Genomic DNA, 26,622 nt, shown 5'->3' with positions numbered 1-26,622 from the left:
TCCTTAGGGGTTTAAGGATTGTTTGAAAGTAAAAAGTTTTGTCAACAAAAAACCCACAAATATTACTTTAAAATTTATTACAACATTTTTTTCATATATCTGTTTTACAGGTAGTTTGTTTCATACATAATGTCTTTATCCTGGTTAACAAACATGATTGGCAAGAAATAATGGTTTTTCTTTCATACATAAATCAAAATCTTATATTTGGTGGGATTGTTTACAAGTTATTGTCATACTAAATATTATTATAAGGAATCTATTGCGCAAGTCGACTACTAAAGCATGTCTTCTACTTTAAACTATGTGCTAAATTCAGTAAAAATAAGTACAATCTGTGCTTTCAAACTTCAATAAATCTAAAAGGATGATATACATTCAATAATTTTGATATTTACAAAGGAACACCTGTGGTTATAGGTACCTAGGTACATATAAATATGACCTATACAATTTTGTGGTCATTGACTACATTATTTCAAAGTAATAAATAAATGTGTCGCTTGAAAAAAACAGTTCAAAATAGTAAAATAATTGAATAGAACAATATTTTAACACAACTACCTACTTATGAATAACCAAATCTTGAAGGCACAAGGTTTAAATCAAATTTCTTAGCCTTAAACCTCAGTTACTATTGATATATAGATACAAAAATTTGTAGTATTGTATATGAAAGTATTTAAAAGAATTAATAATAATAAATTAATGATGACCTACCTTATGAAATATATGTGGCGTAACTAATTCAAAAACTATTTCATAAGCTCAAATCCATACAATGAGCACTGTCTTGTTTCTAAAATATGTGGTACCGTTCATGAAAGAGCTCCAAATTGCACTTTATTACAGCTAAATTAGTACCTAAGTGATCTTACGTGTTCCTTACAAAGGATGTAGGCCACAGACTACATTATGTGCTAATACCGAGGCCAGGCAAAGATATTTTTAATTTAGGGCCAGTATTCAGGGTGCTCTTTGCATCATTTTACACAACATTTAATTCTGAACAATAAATATATAAACAAAACAAAAATGCAACCACATTTTGCAATACAAATAAAAATGTCACTTGTAATTATGTTCTAAAATTAAATCACTAAATTGTTTTTGTAATATATAAAAGTAAAAAATAAATTAAAAACAATCTATAATTTAATAATCAAAACATGAGCCATTTGTATCAGTAAGTAAAAACAATAAAGGAAATACATTAGATAATTCTCATTCTAACACTGTTGATCAAAAATACTACATGCACATGACAATTCACCACAAATTTAACATTCCTACTTTGAATTTAGCTATTCAACGAAAAGGACACAATGGCTGGAATAGTAACTACCCAGACCAATAGGTATTGGGAATTCAATAGTGAGTAGGCTATTCCTCAACGACTTACATCGTGGCTTTCGCTTTATACGGCGTCGCCTTAAATTACTATCGCGCCGCCAGTTAGGCCTTTCATCAATTGCAAACAGTGTTAGAATATCAAAGCGTCATAAGTCAGGAAACCGGAGTGGGTCTTCTACAAAGTCCTCTGGTATTAAAAAGAGATTAGGAGAAATATCATCACGGAAATCAAATTTTTGAAACGTTATTTTTGCTGTCACTGTTGGCAAAATAGGTATATCAATTTTTACAGGAAATCCTCTAGGCAGTTTCATGGCAACAAATTGACGAAGTTTAGCAAAATGCTTGAAAGGTGCAATCACTTCTAAAACATTTAGCAGCATATCCACACTTAGAGGAAAGTCATCACTCATAGCTATAGTAGCACGGAAATTGCGAGAGGATTCCTTGTAAACAAGCTCTCTGCCTAAGCTAGGATAGAGGCCAGGTGGAGATGATATGTATGAAGCCCAATCTATATTGCTCTCCGGAGGAGGGTTCAGTGATGCACGACGTGTGGGCTCTCCATTTGTATCTAAATTTTGTGTATTTCCTTTAGTAAGACTCTCAATGATAGCTTTATTTTTCTGGAGATCATCTGTTGATAAATGTTCTCTTCGTTTGCGTGATTCCAATACAAGCCCTGTGATGGTATAAATATCACTTCTGTATAAGCCAGCCACAGTCTCTTTGCGATCTTCTCGAAATATCCACCCAGACTGTGCTCTTGTAAATGCTATTCCTTTGGTTGACATTTGGGCAGCCAGTATATCACTTGACATAAGAATATCTACTTCATCTTCTATTTCATTTTCAGTTTCTTCATAGCGTACTCGCTGGTACACCTTAGCTTTGTTATCTAAAACAGTAAGTGATTCACTAGGTGGTTTCTCTCCCTGAAAAATAAAAGATATGTCTCCTCTTTCCCACTTCATGTCAGTAAAATCTACCAATGTGGTATCCAATCTGATTCCAGAGCCTGCTTTGTATATTTTACATACATCTGATGGTAATATTCTGGAGACTAGTGGCACCCATGAGTGAAAGTCCCACTTGAGTTCCATATAAAAATCTTGTATTTGTGCCAGTGCTCTAATGAGGTCAGGTCTTCGACGTTCCATCTGTTCTCGGGCTTGCTGTTTTAGTTTGCGCACTAGCGATGAAATAGTTTGGCGGTCGCCATAGCTGACTGCTTCAGCAAGTGGTGACCATCCTGCGAGGTTCTTGACTTTGACTGGCGCGCCGTGTGCCAGCAGCAGCTGCACGCATTCCTTGCGGCCGAGCATGACGGCAAGGTGCAGCGCTGTATTCCCGTGTTTGTCTTTGCGAGCCACATCATGATTTCTTAGTAACGACGAGAGTTTGCGAACATCACCAATAAATATACACTCGTGGAGTGGATACACATCCTCATCTTCACTACAGTTAGAAATAGACATCTCGCACACACAGTCGTTTCTAATTCATTACTTTCATTGATATCTAATTAAATAGGAACTTGAAGTGGAAACAATTTTGATTTAATCTAATCAAGAAGATAAGCAAACGACTTCATATTTTGACTGTCTTTTACAGTATTGTATAATTTTTTAATATGTTCTGACAGAAACTTAATTTTCAAACCATAATATTTACTCATTTGTACACTAAACAGAATGATTATTTTCTTTCTTTTACGAAAAGTAATGTGTCCATCATCATTTTTGATTCTGTTCCAATTTCTCAAAGAAAGTTAAATTACATGACATTTGTTATTTGCTGTCACTTTTACTCTTACAAAAGTTTCGATAATGCTATTCTGTTGTCAGAAACGAACATGCTCAAGAATGTAGTTCGTGATTATAGGAAGAATAGTAAGTTTAGTACTATTTTCGCCATTTAGTCGATTATTTAAACATAATAATACAATATTGGACCTGGATCATATAAAATAACGACAATATTTTTGAAAAATAATTTAATTTAATTAATTATTTAGCAAAATTTAAAATACGTGACATTACACTATATACGGAAAATGTTTTGGTGGAACAGTTATGACTATTGTAAAGGAAATTGAATTAATGAATTATAAAATAATTAAAACCCTATACCATCACCCAACAGCAGCAACATAAGTAGTGGATACAAAATGTCTTTGTTACGATGATTGTCGTCTTTAATTATTATGGGTCCCGGTGGTCCTGGTGGGTAGAACGGTGATGCCACATCGTTACCGTAGGTGGGGTAGCAAGTAACTGAAAATACCTGAATAAAAGACAATAATTTAATACGTGCCATTTACATTAATAATTGGTAAATTCGATGAAGCGTGGAAAGACCTAGGAACAAATTTTTGGGCAATTAATTAGGTAATTAGTAAGGGATACAAGTACTACGCACAAAATACCTTAATAGAATACGTATATTATTTACTTACAGACACAGTTACTAAAATTGTTAAGAGAAGAAATATTTTTGCAGCCATTTTATTGACCAGTTATGTGCTCAACGAAGATTTGAAATGCTGAATATATCAGTGTTAGTTCGTTTTTACTTATATATATGTTTCTAGCTTACATTGATTACAAAATATACATTGTTTTACCTACAAATTGATTGTGTTGGGTATTTCAAAATTGGTCTTATCACTCGAACCAAAGTTGTAGTTAGGCACGTCCAAAAATTCCACTCGTCTAAATTCCTCATACAAAGTTACGAAAGTATAATTAAGAAATACAATACCTGCATAAATAAATATTTGAAAACAAGAAGACAACTATAAAATTAGTCAGGGTAAGTATTTCAAGATATTATTATGTCCATTGATGACGATAGTTAAGTAGTTATCGATTCGTTAACAGGATTAATGTTTTTTATAAATAATTTTAGTTAGGTACTTATTTTATGTATTTTGAAGTATTATTTAAGTATTATTTATAACAAACGAGATGTAAATTGATATCCGTTCTCAGTCAGTTGAGTTATTACAGTATCCTTCTTCCGGGCCCGGCTATCTCTAGAAGTTTAGTTTGAGCAAGAGGCCACTAGATGGCTCTGTAGGCATTGTTTTGGTTTTGATCGAGTTTGATTTGAAGCGCAGAAAAAGTTGACAGATGCGCGCACCAGTGAAACGCCTCCGTAGTCTTTTAACTTTTATCATTTTTTATATGAAATAAAAACAATAATTCACAATGTACTTTGAAATATTAGAGATTATTACTAGTAATTTCTTTAATTCAATTTAAAGTGTGCATCATTGTATTGGTTTTATGAAATACTGCACCCGGGAGAGACTGCTTGATTGTATCGGTGTAGTTTTAAAGATAAGATTAGTATTGATTGGAAATCTGTTTGGTTTATTATTGTTGATTGCTTAAATTCTTTAAATAATATTGTATGATCTCTTATGATAGTGCGTTGTCTAAGACTTGATTTGTTATTGTGACTTGCGGCGTCATAATAAATAAATGAACTGACTGTATAACTGAAGATTCCGGTTTCTTGCTGATTCCACGAGAAAAATTATCCACAATGTAAGTACTAAATTATATAAGTAACTATATTTTAAAAGAGCGCATTCAATGGCGTGCGAATCTGCATACCTAACTGTATTCCCCACAAAGCAGGTGAGTGTATCTATGTATAAAATATATAGCACTTTTATATTACTTTAAGAAGGTTTTTTATGGTACCATAATGAGAAAAAATAACAACAGAAAGACTAAACATTTTCAATTTTCAATGACTATTAGTGCAATAACTTTTTAATTTTGTTCTACTAAGCTATTCTGTGAAATACTAAATGTGTGTGAAGGCGACCCCCAAAAGTACCGAATTTAACTGTTTTTGTATTTGGAATGTAAAATAATTACTTTGAGAGTGTATGGGTAATACATATAATATAATATAATATGTAAGGGCAAATTTCTAATAGGAATTTGTTGTAAGGAAAACCACAGACAAGTAGCCTACCTATGTACAGTCATACTTTTGAGTATTTAAATAATATTATTCAAATAAACATTCAACAGAATGAAACGAAATATATGAAAAATTAAGTCCTTCATTCTCAATCTAAACCTATAATATTAAGTACAAAAAGTGTAATGTTACACTATGTACAGCTACATTATTTTTTTAAAAAGGAAAACACCTTCCAGCTCTAAATAAATAAAAGGTCTTTGTTCTTCTGTTGTATGAACATCATAAAAAATTTAATACTATTAAAGTATTTCACTCTCCATTTTTAGATACTTACAAGAAAACAATCTTTTTCTGTAAAAATAAAGACATAATTATAATACAGTTTTTAGTATCTATGTTTATTATGAAAAGGTGATGCCAATTCTAACACTATTAGATACTGTCATACATTTATGAGTTTCCTTTGAAGAGAAACAATAGCTGTTTTCAAACTAAGCTATTGTCTTCTAATAATATATGCTTTATTGGACATCATTATTGTGCACACAGTTAACAGCCCATAAACAGCATATTAAAATGTTTTATTTCTTGAATCTTAATTTATTGTTATATAAACTTTTAATGAAGCCACAGTTTTGTGTCCAGGCTATTAATTTTTACATATAAATGTGTATTAAACTATTGAAATAATGGTATCCCATAAATTTTGTTATTACCGCGCCTTAGGCTGGCACTAACAGTATTTGCGTTAGATTTGGGTTTTTAAACTATCTAACTTTTGTATGGTTTGGAAAATAGTTTTAAATCACTTCAAGGTCATCCAGTTAAATACATTACAAGCTTTAGTATTAAATGAAATTTTCCATCTTCTTTCGCTATAGTAATTATTGCGGGTACATTTAAGGCAATTATAAACATTAGAGTAATGGGTAAGTTACTGAATTACCAAAGGATTTTACAATTTTATCTTTAGTTTAAAAGTAATTTTTCACATGTGATGGTGTAAATCAGTTTACAACTATAACTGGCTGTGACCAGGTGTCAGTGTGGTGTAAAGAATTTTAAATACAACACTAATGCATTATTCTATTCGGTTACTTAAATATGTAGATCTGTTTGTATTGCACCAGGTAAGGTGTATGTAAAATACTTAGTGATTATCATAAAAATAAGGATATATTATGTAATAAAATTGTTAATAGTGCCATGACATCACACCTGTCTACCCCCAGAGGTAAATAGAAATCAAATTCAAAGTCTAGATTTAATTTAAATTACTTAAAAGCTCAATTTCACAATTAATTCAGCTCTTCATAGTTCTTAAGTAATAAAAAAAAAATTGCTCTGTTCGTCGACGACGTATTTCGATTTATGAGTGATTTTATTTTCATACTATTTCTAAGTTGTCTGTCATAATGTTTCACTTGTTATAATACAAGTCTGATACAGGCTACTATTGAGAGTGTTGAAATATTGGTCATTTATATCTACCTACTTTTATTTTAAACTTCGTGTATAAGATTCTGGTATACTAGGCTAATCGAATTACGTAAATAGTATTCTTGAAACACAAAAGAACTAAAAACTATTTCAGCTAGCGATAGATAGTGAAAACTGCGCACTTTTATTTTGATCGACATTTCCTCCTTTTTTATGTTTTCGTGAATTTCTGCATTTTGCCATGTCCATGCTGAACGAAAAAGGTATTGAAATCTTATATTTTCTACAGTATTCTTTGTTACATGTTGCAAAGGTCAAAGTAAAGATTACACTAAATGAAGTTATTTTTAAAAGCAGTATTCGTACTTTTATTACTGTTGATCTTATTCAAAACAAACTTATTGACATCATGTTCAGATTTTGGCCTTATCTCAGCATAAATAAAGGGTTATCTGCCACAATAACTTATCAGTACTTGTTTTCACTTCGTTACTGACAGACTGGCAGTTTAATAAAATAAATTCTAAAGTGATATTTCAATAATACACCTGTGCTGTGCAGATTTCAATTGATCCAATTTTCAAAGCATAAAGAAAGGATCAAGTATTTTATTTGACTTTCCCATCTTCATATTAAGTGAATTTCTTAAGCTCAAAGCAAATCGAGTAAGTAATTAATTTAATTTATTTCATGCAATATTACAGTTAATAGCATTCGTTAGTTGCCACAGCCTGCCTACCGTAAGACACGGCTTATTTCACAACTACGAAACGTTTCTGTTTGAGTTATCATTTAATTTGTAGTCATTAAAAAAACCTAGACAGTCGTGTTGCTAGACAGTGCATAAATACACAATATCTAATCCATACCAGGGCCAAACTGCAGACACCGTCTGGTCAGCATATGGGTTGATAAAATATGTTATTGATTGTGTCACCAGCTCACCAGTGTCACACAACTACGCTAGAACGTGCGAATGACATGTACGACAACTATAAGACGAATTCTAAATACATACAGTTTTTATGTGTGTAAATAAAAAAAAAAAATCGCACGTTTATGATCAGAGTAGCAGTGGGATCAATTCGTTGAACCCTAATGTACCAGTTGCACGCATATTATGGCTTGTAACTTGTTAATATTTATCATTGAATGTCTTATTGTACGCGTCCACCTGTCTGTGGCTTTGTTGACATTTACAGTAGACCCGATACTGGTCAGACACGGATGTGGCTGCACAACTTCACGTAAAATGTACTACGCTTTGGTAATACAACTCGTTCAGTTGATAAAGCATGAATATAGCTTGAGTCTTTATCATTAAACAGCTCTAAAACCTGTCGCCCTATTAATATTACTGTCGTATTAACTATTTGAATTATACTGCATTATTCTGCTCCATCAATTCTATTCAAAGCTTCCTATCCATTTCCAAGTCGAATTAAAAGGAAGGATACGATAGACTGAAATGATAACGGCATCGGATGACTTGCTTGTAGCTCGCGTACACTGCTGGAACTCAATAGGAACCCAGTGATCGGTACTTCCTTTGTCTCAATCCGTCAGATGAGCGCTACGTAATTCATTCGTTTCCACTCTTTTATTGTTTAGCATGAACTATCACAATACTTGGTTTAGTAGTCGCAGATAATATAAGGAAGATCAGATCTAGCATATTTAGGTAAACAGTTTGGTGTCAGTTTGTATCATTACTCACTTACTCGTGACTAAGAACTTCAGATAAAAATTCTTGTTACTATCTAAAAGATACGCCATGACGTTAATAATGTATTCATTTTTAATAATACTAACTAGTTAGTTGGCTTTCCGGTTACAACACTGCAGGTTCTCTCGATTAGGTCAAGGCACAAAAATATCCATTTGGACTTATTATGTATTTTATTTATTTATTTTTAGCCATGATTGTTTCACTGCAGGACAAAGGCCACTCTACCCTCCTTCCACTCCTCTCTGTGCAGATATTTCTGCGGCCAATCCTTATAATAGGTGTAAGGTTCATTTGGTCTTACAGAGCTTATATTTCAAAGTACCAGGACAATAGATATATTAAACATTTATATATATCTGAAGGGAACACTTTCCCAGGATAGAAAGTAGCCGGCATCTACTTACTGAACAGTAAAGTAGTCTCTATGTTGAAAATGTTTCTAAAATAGTAGTACATAATCAGGACAAGGAAAGAAATAAAACAAATCTTGTTTTTTATTTATATTATTAGTGTAGGTTAAATACTATTGTACAGTTTCGAAGTAGGAAAAAGAGTAATTTCGTTTCCTCTGTTGTCGTTGTCGGCAGCGTGCGGCATGGTCTGGACGTTGACTCACGCGCACTGCTGAATCCTGTTTTGAAAATAAAGGCAACCTTGCATTGGCCGTTGAACCCAGACATGCACTGACTGACTGATGTCTGAATTAAATCCTTTGTAAAAATATCATTTATTAACATTCCACTGACTGATTTTTTGGTATTTATTGTTTTATGTGTATATCATTTGGTTTATAATTACATAGTGTTAGAGATAATAATATTTTTTATTGATTATGTTTTATTAAAAACAATAAACATACGCTAGCAATTTGAATACAAACTCTGTAACCCTCGAAACACTAACACTAAGTTAGTAAAACAAGTAACGTAGTTATCGCTTTTGGAATTATGTACCTACTTTAAACTTCATGAGAGCAACTCCCTGGGGATGTTGTGCTGGCAAGTATTTCGAGGGCCGCCTAAAGAGAACACGGGTCAAGGCCAACTCACGGAATACGATGTTCTACTTACAAAACCAGTTAGCCCTTGTGAATACTTATGCGCATAGAAAACCGAAAATTATGTATAATATCTTTTTACAATGTGCGGCTGCAGTTATTTCGTTTACGTAGGATCAAGATTTTTTGGTAATTTGAATGTGCCTAAGGGAAATGAGTTGGTTCTTGCTTCTTACACCTTGTGGTTAATTTAACATCAGTCTGGTATTTACGACTAAGTATCGTATGCCTGTTTAATTTCACTATTCGTTTAGATTTAGACTACATTGACTGAGTAAATGTGACGTACTTCATAAAATAACGAGTTAGACGTGACGTATTAAGTAAAATGTATCTGAAACTATTTACTTCATGTGTAAATTATAAAATTACACGACATTAAATTGAAATCTGCAAAAGGCCGTTTTAATCAAAGTAATAATGGTATCATCATAGTATTCATATAGTACTGACCTAGATTGAATATACCATGTTGCAAAAGAAATAAATCTATACCTATTGAACTTACTTGAAATACCGTGCCGTGGCAAATTGCTCTGTGCAATTTGCTGCCATTTTGTAATCGATAATATACTTATGTGAAGGATGTTGTTTTCTTGTATGAAACGAATTTGTTAAAGACGTTATGCATCAAAACTTACGTCTTAAAAGTCCTTTACATTTTTCAAAATGGTATTTAGGTTATTGTGTCTTATTAGGAGATTAATGTATAAAACTTTAAAATAAGTTATGAGTTAGTACGCTATTCACAATAAAAATCGAAAATTGATAAACAAAGATAGGTTTTCTTTAAGTACTCACTCTAGAAACGGATTTATCACGTTAGATTGTATGCCTACAGTAGGTAAGTGTGTGATTTATTGATTACAGAAAACACGTTATTGTTTTGACGCATACATAGACGCGTTTCATATTTTATCTCGGGGCGTATTGTAATAGCACGTACCTAAAGATAAAAAACTCTTTTCATTTGCAATGATTTGTTTTCCTGTAAAATGTTTTCCAACGATATGGAATTTACTATAAAGCTTAATTTTAAATGTTTTTGGGACTAAAATTGTGTATAACACCCGTTTCGATATAGATCGAGGTGTACAGCAATTGTCCTGTGATTGTATGAAGGAGATGTCGTAGGGGTAAGCGGGCCCGCGTTGGGCGCCAACTCAGTACGCCCCACTCCCGCCCCCACGCTTCCCGCCGCCTAACGCTGCTTCAGTTTCAGTTGCACGCTTTCAGCCTTCGGAGTAAACCGCGTGCGCGTTATGTCACCCAACCTCCCGTCAGCGCTTCTTCACATGAATTTCGTACTTCTTCCTCGGTTCGTTGCATTTTATGCATGGACCACACTTAGACGCTTCTGTGCACTATTCATCCATTAGTCACAATAAGGTTATCATCATTTGTCACTGTTTTGATTGTTATTTCCTCATTTCACTTATGTGGGGTTGCTACATCCATTATTTCTTATCACGGAAGTGATAGGATTGTGTGTAATGAATGTATCGTATCATTGAAACACTATAAATGCTATTGCTGTGTAGGTGTTATTAGTGGCACATGTAAAACTTAGAAATTTCATAAATAGTTGTGTGTTTAGTATGATCACTTGCAAACAAGTTAGATATTGCAAGTGTGCTAACTTCGTTCATGTGTGGTGTTATTAGAATATAGTTTGTCCTAGATTTCCATCTGACAAACTATAAGAAATTTTCAAAAATGCTACCTGTATGTATAAAGCTACATTAGATGTGTTTGTTATATTTATCCATATACAAACGTATAAATGGTGTGCCATAAGTTTGTTGACAAAAAATTGTAACAGCTGATCGCTAGGTTCACGTTGGTAACCATTTGGTAGCGAGCAAGCGCGACGCCTCGCGATCGCAAGGTCGTTCGTATTGAGCGGTGCCGGTCAAATATTTAACGAACCGTACACGTTCGACCCATCACTTCCCTTCAGTCAAATTCACGGAACTCTTAGAACTGTCCTTAATTGTATGGCCTCACTCGATCTCAGCCCCTCCTGGCACTTTTTCTCTGTCATGTTGACTGTGGGTTGAAGTTGTATCTTTATTTCAATAAATTCCCTTCTAGTCTATTGTCATTTCTTAGTTACTTCTTAAGGTACCATGTGACGAGGTCACAGAAAACGTCACTACTGAATGTTAGAATCGAGCCTATGTAACTCCGTTGGTTAACAAATCACATAAGTTGTTCAACGTGAATGAGTACTTTAGACTTTTAATAATTAAAGTGGCATATGTAAGGTTCAAATTCATATTATTAAGTTTCCTGGGACTGATATTATCCTTTAAGTTTCCAAAAATAAATCGATAAATTATAATTTTTCATTACATAAATACGACTACATATAGAGTATTCTAGGTGATCTTAATCAGATGCAGATCCCTTATAACTTCAATTTTATTTACAAACAGGTTTATAAAATCTGTTGGCGTGAAAAATGTAGGAAATCGATTTATATTATAGTGTAGTAGAATCGACACGACGGCAACGTATTGGCAGGTGGATGAGGGGTCACTTCGTTGGAGGAAATTAACATGTCTACGTGCCTACCACGTATCTGGGGCATGGCTGTCCGAGGATTGTCCCCTCTGGTTATTAAATGGCGATCAATAAACTCTTTGATTGTATAAAAATGTTAAACACACCTACGTTTTAGTATTTTATACTAGGTTTTTTTAAGTTGTAATTTTTTTGGTACGAAGTCCATTTTATGGTTAACAATTGCATTATCACTGTTTGACAAGCAGTGTATAGAAATGCGTGCATAAGGCTCGTTGCCAAGGTTACAGGGTGGGTGCGATCAGCTGGACTTACGTAAGGTGAGCTGGGACGGCGGGGTGGTACGGGGTACGCGCGGGGAGAGGTTAGGGCCGATCGATAACTGTTTTCGCCCCTTGCTATCGCCCTGTCCGTTTCAGTGTATTCTCAACAAAACTTTTACTGTTCAGAAGGATCTTAACTAGTTACCCGAAACTTCTCCAACCCAACAAATGAACGTTTTCTATTCAATTGGGATTGGTAAATAAAAAAAGTAATAGCTACTTTTGTACATTCTGAAGTAATTCCAAGTATCCTGCTATTGGCTTCCTTTTATCGGAAAATTTCGTTAGAGTGAGAGTTTTATTGATTATATCTTAAGACTAAATAAATATGTGTATAAAGTCATGCTGGTTATGCATTTCTTAAAATTTCAAAAATACAAAACAAACAATGCATATTTCTAAAGTGTTGTTAGAATTAAAGGAAAACCGATGTGATATTTGGTTGCTAGACAGTTACAACCACTCGGTATGACTAAGATTGCCAACGATAAATAAGTAAGTAAAACGTATGAGTCGGCCTAAACAACACTAAGTAAGGCACTACATTATGTATTAGTAAATAGTAGATAGTACCACCAAAACAGCTGTGTCAATTCAACTGTTTTTTGAATAAACTATTGATATGATATGACGCTGTTTGTGTAGTATCCAGGCTTGTTGCGAGACTGGTCTGTAATAGTTATTTAGTAAATAGAAATATACTACTACAAACTTTTCAATTAGAATGAAAATGCTATATTCTAGCAGGTTTGATCATTTTCGGAGAGTTATTAGCTTAGCTTTAGCACAAAGCTTTTGGTGAAAAGATACCTCCAGGAAGAAAATATATTTTTACTAATGTAATACGAAAGTTAAAACGAAAATAGACAAATCTAGAATGTACTACATATTTATAAATATGGATATTATAGCAGTTCGCTTAATAATAACCGTAGACTCCATGTGTACACAAAACAAGAAATATTTCCGTTGACTGAATTGCGCCTGATAATAAATTTATAAACTCACAACTAGTTATTGCTCTTCAAAAGCTGTAGGCGCATTAATAAAGCTTGTACAACGTAGTCGCCATATCGTTAACGTACGTATTTAATTGGTATCACGATTAAATATATGACAAGTATATGTAAAGTAATTTTAGTATTTTTTCCTAGCACAAATCAAATGTATCTATGTAGGTATATGTATGCTTACTTGCTCTCTGGTAAATAATATTTCACTTAGCAATTTGTAACTGCCTACCTATTATGTAGTTAATACACCAAAATAATGGATATAGATAGACATGTTTATACTGAACTCCAGTTTTTACAGTTTGCCACATTTCTTGCTCCTTTCTTGTTACACTCGCTGGACCATACGTTACATATTTCTATCTTTGCAATATTATGAGATTATTTAATTTTATTTATGAGATTATTTAATTTTGCAAATTATATTTTGCATAAATGGTGTTGCTTTGCTTTATTTAAGTGGCTTTGGTTGTTTTTGCTTTGTTGCAGCTCGCGTTAGTAGTGGAGTGGTGTGATGTTGGTGGCGCGGTGTTAGTGCGCGTGCGCCGCGTTTCGTAGTGATGTCGTCGCCGGCTCGTGCGCCCCCGCCGCCCGTGCCGGGCCCGGTGCCGGCCGGCGCGGGCATGCTGCCCCCAGGGCCTGGCCCTTCGCGACAGCGCTCTTTAAAGGACCGACTTAGAGAAGGCATTACTGGACCCTTCCATTGGCAGTGAGTGCTTTTTCACTATACATGTTAGCAAAGAATTTCAGGTGTACGAGTCTTCAGTCAGGCGTATTGTCGAGCAAGTTCTTGTAATATAAAGATTGTAGCTTATTTTAAATATATATTGCATGCTTTGCATTTTTGGGTAAAAGTAAATAGTAATAAGTAGTAACATCACGTAAGTATATTTTTATTATTTTTATGACACTAAAGGTGCGGTTCTACAATAGCTTGCATGCAGGGTTGTAGGTACTATATTAACGGCAAGTCATGTACATATTTTGGCAACTTGCTGGAAACTGAACGTTTCCGTTGGGGCACTCTGCTGTTTGATGAAACTTGTGATTAATGTTTGTACGTAAAAATGTATAAAAGAACACTTCCATGTTAAAATGTATACTTGTAACTTTAACGAATACTTGACTGAGTAACTTTGGCATCACATTATAGAACTAAGCTAAATAATAGGTTCGATAGCCTAATTGTACAGTACCAATGATAAGGAAAACGCGGTAAAGGTCAATGTCAACTGTAAACCTTAAAAATGTAAATCGCTTTTTAGATGTTATCTACGTAATTTATGTTGATGGTAGTCGTTTCTGACCTTAAATTACACCTAATTGACAAAGTATATCTGCTGTAATAGCATCTTGATAAGTCGTTAAATGACAAATGTGCTGCAGTAGTGTGGCGCTGCCCTGGTTGCCTGCAAAAAACTAATTGATTAGGTACTCCGTGGAAAATTTCCAGTTAGTCCCCGTTTGCTCCTAAATGAATCGAATTGAAACTTTTACGTTTCGCGTATTTACGCTTTTCAGTTGTACGTTTTATAATGAATAGTCTATGTTGAGTTCTTTTAAACCACAATATTTTAGGTGATCAGTAAGCTTAATATCGAAACTGTGTTTTTTTATGAAATCTATGAAAATTATCTGTTTAAGTTTCTAGTTTGCAAGCAGAATAGATGGGCAATAACATCAAGCATTATTTTAGTAATGAAATATAACGTTGGTTCACAATACTTGTTATATCCACTTAAAATCATTACACAGAACCAACGACATATTATTATTATTTATTGTATGGTAATGTAAAATATTAATAGAAGAAAACTAATAGCTTTTTGTCTTTACAAACAATGGAAGATACATGCCGGAAGACATGTTTTTATGGAACGTAGTAAAACAGGAAAACTTTGAGTATAAGTTGAACACTCTTACTGTCTTAAACACCCCCGGCTCTGTGATTAAACTTTGCTGTTAGCAACACAATCATCGAAATTAAGGCGCTAGGAAGCCTTCTTACTTGTTATCGATTGAGGAAATTATTCAGTTTTACGTCAACTCTTGCTCAAGAGAGGAAAAAAACTGTTATAGGCATGCGGCATTCAATTTGCTAGTCGTAGAGTGGTCCGCTGCCGCTTTCGCTCCGTGCTAGCAGCAGTGGCGTCTCGTCACCGGGAATCCAATTTGTTCCCAGCTGGGTCGCGCAATTTGTGCGAATGCATCACGGATTAGTCGCTTGTTACCCTACGTTAACGTTATTTTTCTTTCTCCCTAGTGGAAATATTTTACTTGGCATATTTATCGAAAGGTCAGAGTACATTTCATTTGATTACAAACTGTCTGATTGTGGTTTATTACTTTATTAGTCATAGATGCTATAACTAGTGGTAAACACTATATTTTCCGTTTTGTTTGTTATTAGGTATTCGACGATTATCACATCACACCTAATATAAACATTGATAACATCAATAGCATATTTTTTTCAATCTACTGATGAATATCTACTAAAATGGCTTTCTAGAAGAAGTGCTTAAATGTCAACTTCAGATAAGGCAGAAACTATCATTTCTTTAATTAATTACATGTCAGTAAGTATGTTTAGCGACAGTCGGTCGTGCCGCAAATATTTGCCTTGTGCAACATTCTCTATCTTGGGTGTGTACATTACCTCCACCTACTGGCTCCTTATCTTCTCTCGAACAACCTCAGACGGTAGCTCTGGCCTTCCAAACTAAATCTCGCTTGTTTACCGCGCCCTTTATAACGCGATTTAATTAAAAAGCTTACAGCTCGCCCTCTCCGCGCTGTACACTGAGAAATTACACCGCGTTGTCGACGTCACGCTGCTCGTCTGCTTAGTGCATATCATAACATATAATATGACTTTGTAGATACACTTCTTGCTTTCCGCGTTTGACGTAATTTGTTTCGTGAAAAGAGAAACACGTACTTGTTAATGTTAATGTAATTATTTATTTGATAAAGTTTCCACCAGGAAAAGATTTGGATGCCGTTGAATTAAAAAAACATACATCTATTTTAATCTTACGAGTGTAAATAAAATAAATAATTAGAACTGAAATATAAATACAATTACTTAAGCTCGTACTCTGGGAATGTTGAACAATGGCGGCGGGCTAATAAAATGATTTCGTCGTGCATCACAATCAGTGTCAGTGCTTAGGTTTCGGCGACCTAGTTTCGGCGAGCTAATTCATTCCCGTCAGTCTCGCATATTTGGCGAAGGTGCTGGAAACCGTAACGTTGCAGCGCTCCGTTCCGCTGTGCATGTCGCAGGCCGTCCTTGGCCGATATAAAACGTTTAAGGCGACAACACCATCGGCGAAGTGTGGGTGAGGGTGGACCGGTGCGCGGTGGAGGGCGCTACGGCGGATCACCCTGTCATTGTTTCCTTTTGTGCTATCTATTCTAAACCGCCGGCGGAACTTGTTTGCGGTTAGCTATAGCATCTTAGTGTAGGGGCTCTTGTCATTTACAGTTACGATGGACCTTTTCAGTTATGTGAGCTTTTCATCACACACAAAGATTGATTTATGGTTCGATTTCCTTAGTTGCAAATTTGCTTTTCGTTTTAAAGCCACTAGTGCGCAGTGAAAAGGAAACTGAAGGTTCCGCAGTCCTGAGTATCTTCTGAGGCACTTCCAAAATTAAATTATGCCTACGTTGTTTATGTTCTCGTAACTAAGTTTTGTTCACTTAACCGAAAATATACGCCACAGTACCGTTCCTTTATTTTTCCGTTCTTCAATGCTAAGAGCATATATAAGGCCATTAATGTGCGACATGTTGACAATACTTGTACCTACTTCATTGGAATATTGTGTGTGTGGCCAGACACTATGTGTTTTGCAGGCGAGGATCGTGACGGCGATGGGTGCACGAGGCCATGTGATATTGTACCAGTAACTGTATTGTCACGCGTCGCCCGCAACACACACAACGCATCGCTTTGTCGTCGCATTAGCGCGTACAAATCAATTTCACAGCCGAACGTTTGCTGGCCACAAACGTATCTATTTTCCCTTTTCTTATTAGCATCTCAATATAAGTTTATTCGATGCCAAGTATTGTCTCGTGTTGATTAACAGCTCGTGTGTTCTGCAGCCGACAGATTTGGTGTAGCTTAGCTTCCAAGTGGCATACGTACTTCCAGAAGACTTATTAAAGTTTAAGCTAAGTATATATGCGCTAGTCTTTTCCTGTATACTCGTACATATAGATTTGGCATTGATATCAACACTTGTCGCAGCGTGGTCTGATATCACTTATCGTGCATCACAATAACTATATTTTCAGATGAACGAAGTATTCTCGGAAAGTGATAAAATATTACCCAAATGATTCAAAATTACACGATAAAACTTATTATTTTTATCGATGACTCTCACAATGTTTTCTTTCCTGGTTTCAAATCTTAGTTGTGATGGTAAATGTGGCAAATTATTTACGTATTGAAATGTTTATTGATCATTTCAGTAACTGCGTAGTAGAGAAGATAACAGTCAGATTGTCGCATAGTTAGATAATATAATAGTCGAGCCCCCGCTTTTTGTTTGTTCCATCATCTAGTTTCTGTTTGGTTATTTCAAGTGAAAAGGACGAGATAAGTTTGTTGTGTTAACAACTAGCGCCTTCCTAAATTCTGCACTGACATCTGTCGCTTTTGTGACCACTACACAAATATTTACGAGAAAAAATGTTCATTTTCGTACAATTTAAGAGGTAGTCGTTTGTTTTAGTAGCACGAACGTCTCACTAAAAACAGAGTCTGTTAAATAATCACACAAAACCGATGCTTATTTTAGTGGTTACCTAATATCACATGATCAGAATAAAATTCTATAGTATAAACTATAAACACATCTTTATGCAATGTTAGTTTAAAAAAAGTAAGGAACCATTTTGAGATTTAGATTATTGCTTGTTAAATTTCAATAATAGGTACAGACTAAAACGTAAATTCAGGTCAAATTTGTGACTTCATTGGCAGAATTAGCCTTTACGCACCTTGACGGATGCACTAATGAAGTAATGTGACCGTGCAAATGATCGCTCAAAACGCACAGCGGGCGTTTATTAGTACAATTTTAACATTGCTGAAGCGAATTCCGCAATTGAATCGTTTGTGCTCTGCATGTAATTGAATGATTGGCGGCGGCGCCAGCTCGACACTTGACGATGACGGCGTGATGCTGCACAGAGCTGCATCCGACAGTAATGCATCACATTGTAAGCACTACTCGAGCACATCCCGTTTTACCTCACGTACGTTGTATGGGATCAATCTCAAGGTGCATCGTTTGTCCGGCTCTTCTCTTTTAAACCATACGCGTGTCTGATCATAAGTGTTCATCACACTAGGTTTCGAATAAGTACGTATTAAATATTGCACTAAAAACAGCAGGAATTACCTACCTGTGTTATACATATTTTCTGTTGTAGAAAATTCACTTGTCCTTTAGCTACGATAATGACTTACTTTCAATATAGACATTACTAACCTTAATTCTGATTTGAACAAGAAAGGTTCTGTAGGAAATTAAAACGTTCTTAAATATATAAATAAAAAGATTATATTAACTCTATCGACTTTACCTACATCGATGCTCATCTGATGTAGTTATAAACATTCGTCATCTTGTATTCTGGTTACTAATTTAAGATTCTGGTTTCAAATACTCGTAACAGTTCAATCAAAATTAAATTAATAAGTTACACAACTTATATTACGTATTTGCTTATGATTGGCTATTAGCGATTATTGTAGATATAGTTATATGACATTATGGTAAATACCTAGCATTAATACCACCAAATATCGTTAAAACCAATTTGTATGGTGCCTACGCTTAAATATGGGAAAGACCTTAAAATACTACTCACTGTACATTTTTGAGTTAGTTCTTTTTCTGTATTATAGAACCTTGATACTGACAAACGTTCGTTTTTAAAGGAAGTGCCTTATAACATTTGATTTATGATACCCATTTAAGCATTTTTTTAGTATTAAGAAGACTACTTTGCACGTCCGCATAATCTGGTAATCATTTTATTTTATTTCCGTTTTGCCTTCGCTGATATTATGTGCTGGCCCCTAAAAATATCGGTTCGATTAATCAACTTTCGTTATCTCTACTAATTTCGTATTGGTAATGTTTCCAAGATAAGTGTTGGTTCCTTCGATATTATTTCGGCAGTTGATTGCAATACTTGGCTGATATGTTATATTGTTTTTTGTGGTAGATACCACAAATCAGTGAACTTGAATGTTGTTTAACTAAATAGTGCACGTATTACAAATGAGTTTCTTTGCGATCTTTACTGGGTATGTACAAGTTTATTCTTATTACCATCTTATTCCTTGACTTAGGTCCGGTGTGTACCTCTATTGTAATATCTTGGATTAATAATTTTGGGACGTTTATCTGATAAGGACAAGTATTAATTTATTAATCAGTAACCATTGTCAGGCTACATGTCACGTACATTGTGAACTTGATTCTGATTTATTTGTGTGAAATCACAAAAGATTTCAGACAAATGGCGCTGTCCGATGTTAATATTGCCTGAACATTTTCACGTCGCGACCATTGAAAACATGAGTTATTGAAGCCAATTAAATGTTCCATTGTTGAAGATGCGTTATAACACTTGTATTGCTTTCAAGAACACCAATTTTGGTTGTGAAATTAATTATGTATTATGTTCAGTGAGTCAGAGAATGCTTCTTTTTGTACAAGTATAGAACATTCACATTGTAAACATGTTCAATTGTTCATACTGTTTGTGCGGAAAACTAATGAATATTAATAGGTGACATCATAACTCATCATGTGCTAAAAGTGGATCATTCCCTGTTTAGCTGAAATCTCTGAGGAAATTATCTATGTTTAGCTGTCACGTGTGGTACGGGTTGTCATTAGAAACGTCTTGGTATAGATGTTACAGTACGAAATGATTTACAGATTCAGCCAGGTAGACCAGGTAGTTGGTAAAGCCATGTGGTATTATTAACCCTCACACTGGTTGACATGTTGTCCATACAAATTTCAAAATGTAATAACTAGGTATATATTTATAGCTACTCTAAACATAACTTGATAAATGGGTTAGCATCGCGTACTTACCTACTTTCAGGTGTGTCGAAATCGCGAAGATACGAATCCGGATATAAAATACGACTTCTGATATATAATTCAAATGCATAATAACGAAGAAGATGAAGACGAAGTGTGGAGTACAGAGATCGAGTGAGTACTCGATCTTCATAATAATAACTGCGCAACCACTCGCTAGCATCCCCAACCTGAGTCTCAATACATTCATGTTCAATAATAACAAGGGACCTTGTACACATAATCAGATAATATAATTAACATTGTATCAGTCTAATTTTGATAATAGACTAACGTTTGTTTCTTAGAAACATATTTATCACATTGAAGTGAGTAAACCTGTCAAGATAAAACCGAATGTGTGTACATACCGCGGTGCTATTGTTCAGCTGCTGGGTACCGCATCTTTATTTTAGTCATGTCATGAACATCTCTGAGGAAAATATCATTACCATATTTTTTTATTGTTACACAGAAGAAGTTATATGGTAATACACAGTTTTGTTCAGGTAAAATTAATATACGCGTGCGGAATCGGCTTTTGTTTGGTGTACCTACATTGTGTTGGAAAACCAGCGAAGCCCTTCCTCGGGCCTCTGACCGGAATCCTTATCAAAATCAACGAACTCTTGCTAGCTCATCGCTCACATGTCATGTTGATGTGTTTACTAGCAATTTTCCATGAGATATCTCATTTTTCTTTGTATAAATTTTATGTTCATTTCGGGGTATTCAAACACATTTCATGTTTTATCTCATCAATCTAATTTTTATTCGGGAGCGAGCGAGTGGTCTTCTGATGGCGAACCGCAATGAAATCCAAGTTTGTTGATATTTCAGCTACGTAGCTCTGTCGCCGCCGCCCACGCCCCAACCGCCACCAGCATGGCTCCGTCGCTCCTCTAGCATAGCGTACGTTTGCTTTACTGCCGCATTGTCATGAATATTCATATCATCCAACCCGAGCTTGCCGAACAAATAGGTAAGCGACAAATATTATTCACGAAGACGAGTGAATAAAACACTAAATTCACCAGACTCTCATAAATCTCCAGATGTGAGTGAATTTTCATCGATAAAATTAGATTCAGGATCTTAAGCCATTGAATTTTCTCTTTATTTCCGTGCAAATACGGAGCTATGTATAAATCAGAGCAATCTTGCTCATGTACCTATTTGTGTATTTGTGTTGTTGCGACAGTCGGTACTGTTGAGCCGTTGTTTAAGGTTAGTTTATAGGTAGGCAAAGTAAACAAATGTGTTGCAGTCGCACAGATGACTCGCAGTTGCAGTCTGTTTAATAAACATCTCAGTCGTTCTTCCTGATCGGTTATAATTACGTTTCTTTATTTACGCACCCTTTGCAAGATGTCTGTGATGAGAGCAGTGATATGAATGATTAAGCCTGTCAACATGCCGTATTATCTAGAAATAATGCGCAGTAGCAAATAAGGAAAACTTAAGAGTAGTAAAAGTATAAGGCTGCTTTCTCATTGGGTTTCAGGAAGATACGTAGGGTCCCTTAGTCGAAATAATATTATCAATTCATAAAAGATTTCAGATACAGTGCATCAATATTAGCATTGCACAGAAAATCTCTCAGTTCCGTTGATGATATCGAAACACGGTACATCAATAATTGAACATGTGTGGTTTCTGTAATAATACCAAAACTACTAATTACAATTATTTCTGAAACCACTTAATTAAAGTAAAAAAATTGAATGAATCTTAAAAAATATAGGAGTGTTAAATATGATTACCTGATGACTATGCAACGTCTACGCAGTGCGTATACATTGTACTAATCGACTACGCTTCGTACCTGTGCGCGGCATAGCTGTGCGTAGCAAGTACTACGTAGTGCGTAGACCTATTAATTGACTACGCATCGTAGGTTTGCGAGGCGTAGCAAGTACTACGCAGTAGGTAGACCTACTACTCGACTACGCATCGTAGCTTTGCGAGGCGTAGCGAGTACTACGCAGTGCGTAGACCCACTAATCGACTACGCATCGTAATCGTAACTGTGCGAAGTGTAGCAGTGCGTAGCAAGTATTTAGTAGTGCGTAGACCTACTAATCGACTACGCATCGTAGCTGATCGCGGCATAGCAGTTCTACATTACGCAGAGTACGCATTGTGTGAACTTTTTACTAATTGACTGCGCAACAAAAATACGTGTGATCTTACCATGTATCATCAAATATCCAAAAGTGAATCTGTCGTATATTATCAGTAAATTTTGTTTTACAACGATTTACATGAAATACCAATTTTCCGTTATCACTGTCATTTAGCATTTGCACTTCAAAATGTTGACTTACAATTTTATAATAAAGCTACGGTCGGCGATTAAACTTTTTGGGGCTTAGCCAAAACATCACAAGTTTTGATGAGCACCGTCGCCGTCGACGGATTGCGACTCGCAATTAGTTAACTTAAAGTGTTATCCGAACACGGATTTCGTAATCTGATGATGTTTGAATATGAACTCAAAGTTGTAATAATAGTTATTTTTTAATTAAAAATAAAACTTGGAATTTTATAATACTTCATTGTATGTCACGAATATGGAAAGTGCATAACTGTAATGTACCTATTTTTCAATATCATTTTAACAATAAACTTTCAAGCTTATTGGACCGGAATTCCATGTTCTCGTACAACTAGAAATGAATCATCTTTTTGGACTTATTAGATACAATTTCCTGTTTCTGGTGGTAGAACACGCGAACCTACAATAATGCGACTCGCGACGGCTACCACGTGAAACATAGATTTATCTTTGATACAAGACCAGAAGCCTTGCTTGGAAGCCATACTTATGTGGAAGAATAGAGCTGGCTATACAGCATATGCTCTCAACATGGTTGCATAGAATCAACTTATGCAGACCTGTTCGTTTAAAACTTTTTACTTTACTCTGCATTATGGTCATGATTATATTTCTGTCAATATCGATTTTATCTAAATCTCTCTCTTCCAATTCTCGAATTGTTTATGTGTTTTGTTCTTATTGTATTTCACACAATAATGTAGGTATTCTAGATTAATTTATATCAAGTTTTATTAATATCACTCACCACAAACTCCTGGAAAGTTTTCATTTTAGTGTTAGACATCCGATTGGATTTAAACAATGACAACATTTTAAGAAGACAGCTTTTATTTAATAAATCAATAGAAAAATAAACATCAGAAGGTATCTGACGTATCCTATAACTGTTTCAAGTTTTACCGTAATTTAATGTTTCACCATTGACGCTTTAATTATCTTGATGTTAGAGTGCTAATTACTGAAACGTTGTAGTTTGCACGTACTCACATTAAAGCAATTATTAAGCAAGTATATTAAAATCTAGTCGAGTGACATAAAATATTTGATTGGTACTTAGGAACAGTTCCCCTCCACAAGATTGATCGTAGTAATGTGTGCTATCTAACTGAACTGATACGTTACCAATGTTAAAGTTCTATGGTCCGTGACGGCCTCATTTGTTCAAAGTTTTGTTACAATCGGAAGTACCGTTGCGAACACTTTCAATTGGAAGCAGCTCAGACACAAATGAACCGTTATTCATCCATGACGTGGCGCTAGTCTCGATTAGGCAAATTAGTCTTTGTAGCATTATTTACGTAATGCTTTCAGTCATCCACGGACTTTATTAAACCTTTTACAATAGACCATTATCCACGAGCAGCCTATTTTGATTACTATTTTAGAAATTATGAAAATAAAGTCGAGTAATTTACGGTGCAGCTGGTCCATGTAAATGAAGCATATGGAAGGCTATTGCATCACTGTAATATGTCAAAGTCAGATGAAAGGGCAAGAATTGCGCAATACGCCATTTTAACCAGGGTCTACTTAAAAAATATGATGCTCGAAGTGCGAGTTTTTATATCCATTGCATTCCTTACAAGTTTCATTTTCATACGTAGCAGTAAAGACGCAATGGAAATCAACGTACAATCTTTAAGTCGTGTCGTGTTGGTATATAAAAATTATTCAGATCAGATTAACCATACCAACCAATATATGAGAGGTAATATTTCTGATTCAACAAGAATATTACATTAAGCCGCTCTTTAAGTTTTTTTTTAAAGTTCTGTTATTATTAGTATGAGTATCATATTATTATTAAAACGGGCATCAAAAAAGCAAAATTATCTTGACACTGTTGCAAGAATGCTGTTCAGGCTTCGCTTCGATTTTATGAAGTATTAAATTCGCCAGCTCGAAGACAATGATTGGATCTGATACTGATAATGAATTAATGTCTACGTATAAATATTTGGTCGTTCAGAAGCGATGTTTACATTGTGTATTAAGTGCGCAGTACATCATACTCAGTACTCACACGAGTCATCACCTGATAGGCTCTTAAACAATAATGTCATCGACTCCCGTGTCCCCTTGTATCTTTATCTTTTCCTTCTTGTATCTTTATGCTACATTTTTGAATAAATTCAAATTATTAGGCTGGCTGATGTGAATATCTTAAATGACCGCGTTTCACTTATCAACTAGACTCATTTATTTTTTCCAAGATCTTACATTCTATTTATCAAATAGAATCAGCAAAATAAAAGTGACAGCTCTGAAAAATGTCGAACAGGAAAATACATTCATTACAAATGACAATAGTTGAGTTGTCTACCTACGTCTGTCTTTAATTCAATGTCAGCCTGGCGATAGAGTCTGTTCCCAGAGGTATTTGATTATAGTGAACATCAAACCCGCTGTATTGTTTTGCTGTTCCTCGTAGATGTACCAGTAAAATTATTTCAAATAGCAGGTTTTCATAAGAAAATCAATACGACGTTGTGTGAATGCAGCAGGTACCTAGTGACCTATACTCCGTCAAGCAATCGATTAGATCGGTATTTTATTTAATAATGCAAAGGTAGGGCACCCTGCGTGGCCCAGTCTGCCCACTCGTGCAGTCGACAGAAATAGGAGCAAATGTAATTTGAATACAATAACCGCAATTCACTTATGTGTGGGTTGTCATATTCGTAAAACGTTATTAAAAGATTTATGGATTAACGTAATACAATTTAGACGGCCCGCCGTAATATTCTGGCTGAGATTTTTATTAAGTGGCGCGTCGCTTCCCAATGGATATTTTAATTGCTTTGTTTTGAAGTTTATTATTATATACCTAGTGCTTAAGATATTATTTACATATTCATATATTTACTTGCGACACTTTTTACTGATGAGACTAAATGTGGGACACAAGCGACATTAACGATAATGAAATTGGCGCAGATGTGAGTAGCAAGTAGGCATCAAGTAGTATCTAGGCTTTGAAAAGAGATAACATTATGAGCAGTAAGGGGGTAGGTTTCAGAAGTTGTTTATCACATGTTGACTATAGACAACTAGCTGCCCCACCATCGGCGCAAGTGGCGGCCGGCGTTTGTCATCAGTAGCATTCACAGCGGCGCGCGATTCGCACGCTGCGCATGAGCACGCGTATACGTACGGTAGTGAAAGTCGCGCGCGCAGGTTCCGCTACGATTTCGTACGCCGACATCTTCGTCTAGTTATTCTGTTTGTTCGTTGCGCCAGTGCAACGGGGAAAGGAGGTCGGTGTTTGTCTCCGAAACCTATCGTGATTTGTGATAATATAATAAAAGTTTAAATTGATTCCATGTTCATGTGACATTCCAAACATAATATTTATGAAAATAAGCATTTGTAACTTTTGCTTATGAATATTTCAAAATATTCGTCAAAACATTAATGTTTTGCAAAAACAAAAGTATTTCAAAGTTACCGTCTCAAATGAATACTCATGTGTATTTATAGTTGAACGAAGAAACAATACAGAAAGTAAAAACAAAGTTTACTAATATACAAACTAGGCAAACACAAATACTACAAGTTACAGTCATGTCTTAGTAAGTAGATAGATAGTTGTAAAACTTGCGGCTTGTACTTTGTGGAAACTTGAGCGGGCGTGTTGGGCGGCGATGTTGTTCAATTGTTAGGCAACAAGCGGCGAGAAGTTAGTAGTGGTCGGTAGACGTCAGCGTCACTTGATGGTGGTGCGCAAGCACTGCACTCTCAGACAAATGTTAAGTGAAAACGAGAGCC

The 26,622-nt window shown here is 35.1% G+C and overlaps 2 protein-coding genes across 23 annotated transcripts in view; one reads left to right on the top strand and one right to left on the bottom strand.

Moving 5' to 3' along the window:
- Positions 1-60: 60 nt before the first annotated feature.
- On the bottom strand, positions 61-3,124 carry LOC118262671 (ankyrin repeat domain-containing protein 13C). The gene has a single exon (XM_035574213.2). The coding sequence runs from the start codon at positions 2,829-2,831 to the stop codon at positions 1,500-1,502; it is 1,332 nt and encodes a 443-aa protein (XP_035430106.1). The 5' UTR covers positions 2,832-3,124; the 3' UTR covers positions 61-1,499.
- Positions 3,125-4,479: 1,355 nt separating this feature from the next.
- Positions 4,480-26,622, top strand: part of LOC118262656 (TLD domain-containing protein 2) — an 82,266-nt gene continuing 60,123 nt past the window's right edge. For 14 of the 22 annotated variants that reach the window (XM_050697493.1, XM_050697491.1, XM_050697480.1 and 11 more), the window contains exon 1: positions 25,943-26,111. Coding sequence is in view for 8 of the 22 variants with exons in the window: in XM_050697494.1 (XP_050553451.1) it covers positions 13,947-14,095 (149 nt within the window). In the remaining 14 variants the exon portion in view is untranslated. Of the gene's footprint in view, positions 4,908-7,224; positions 7,404-10,753; positions 10,843-13,875; positions 14,096-19,566; positions 19,724-20,535; positions 20,649-21,353; positions 21,426-25,942; positions 26,112-26,622 lie in introns of those variants that run through there. The other 8 variants (XM_050697494.1, XM_050697488.1, XM_050697492.1 and 5 more) reach the window with 7 other exon arrangements.

Source organism: Spodoptera frugiperda, chromosome 12, assembly GCF_023101765.2.
Source record: "Spodoptera frugiperda isolate SF20-4 chromosome 12, AGI-APGP_CSIRO_Sfru_2.0, whole genome shotgun sequence".
NCBI classification, from domain to species: Eukaryota; Metazoa; Arthropoda; class Insecta; order Lepidoptera; family Noctuidae; genus Spodoptera; species Spodoptera frugiperda.
Note: the sequence above shows the minus strand (reverse complement) of the source record. Positions and strands in the feature narration are given on the sequence as shown.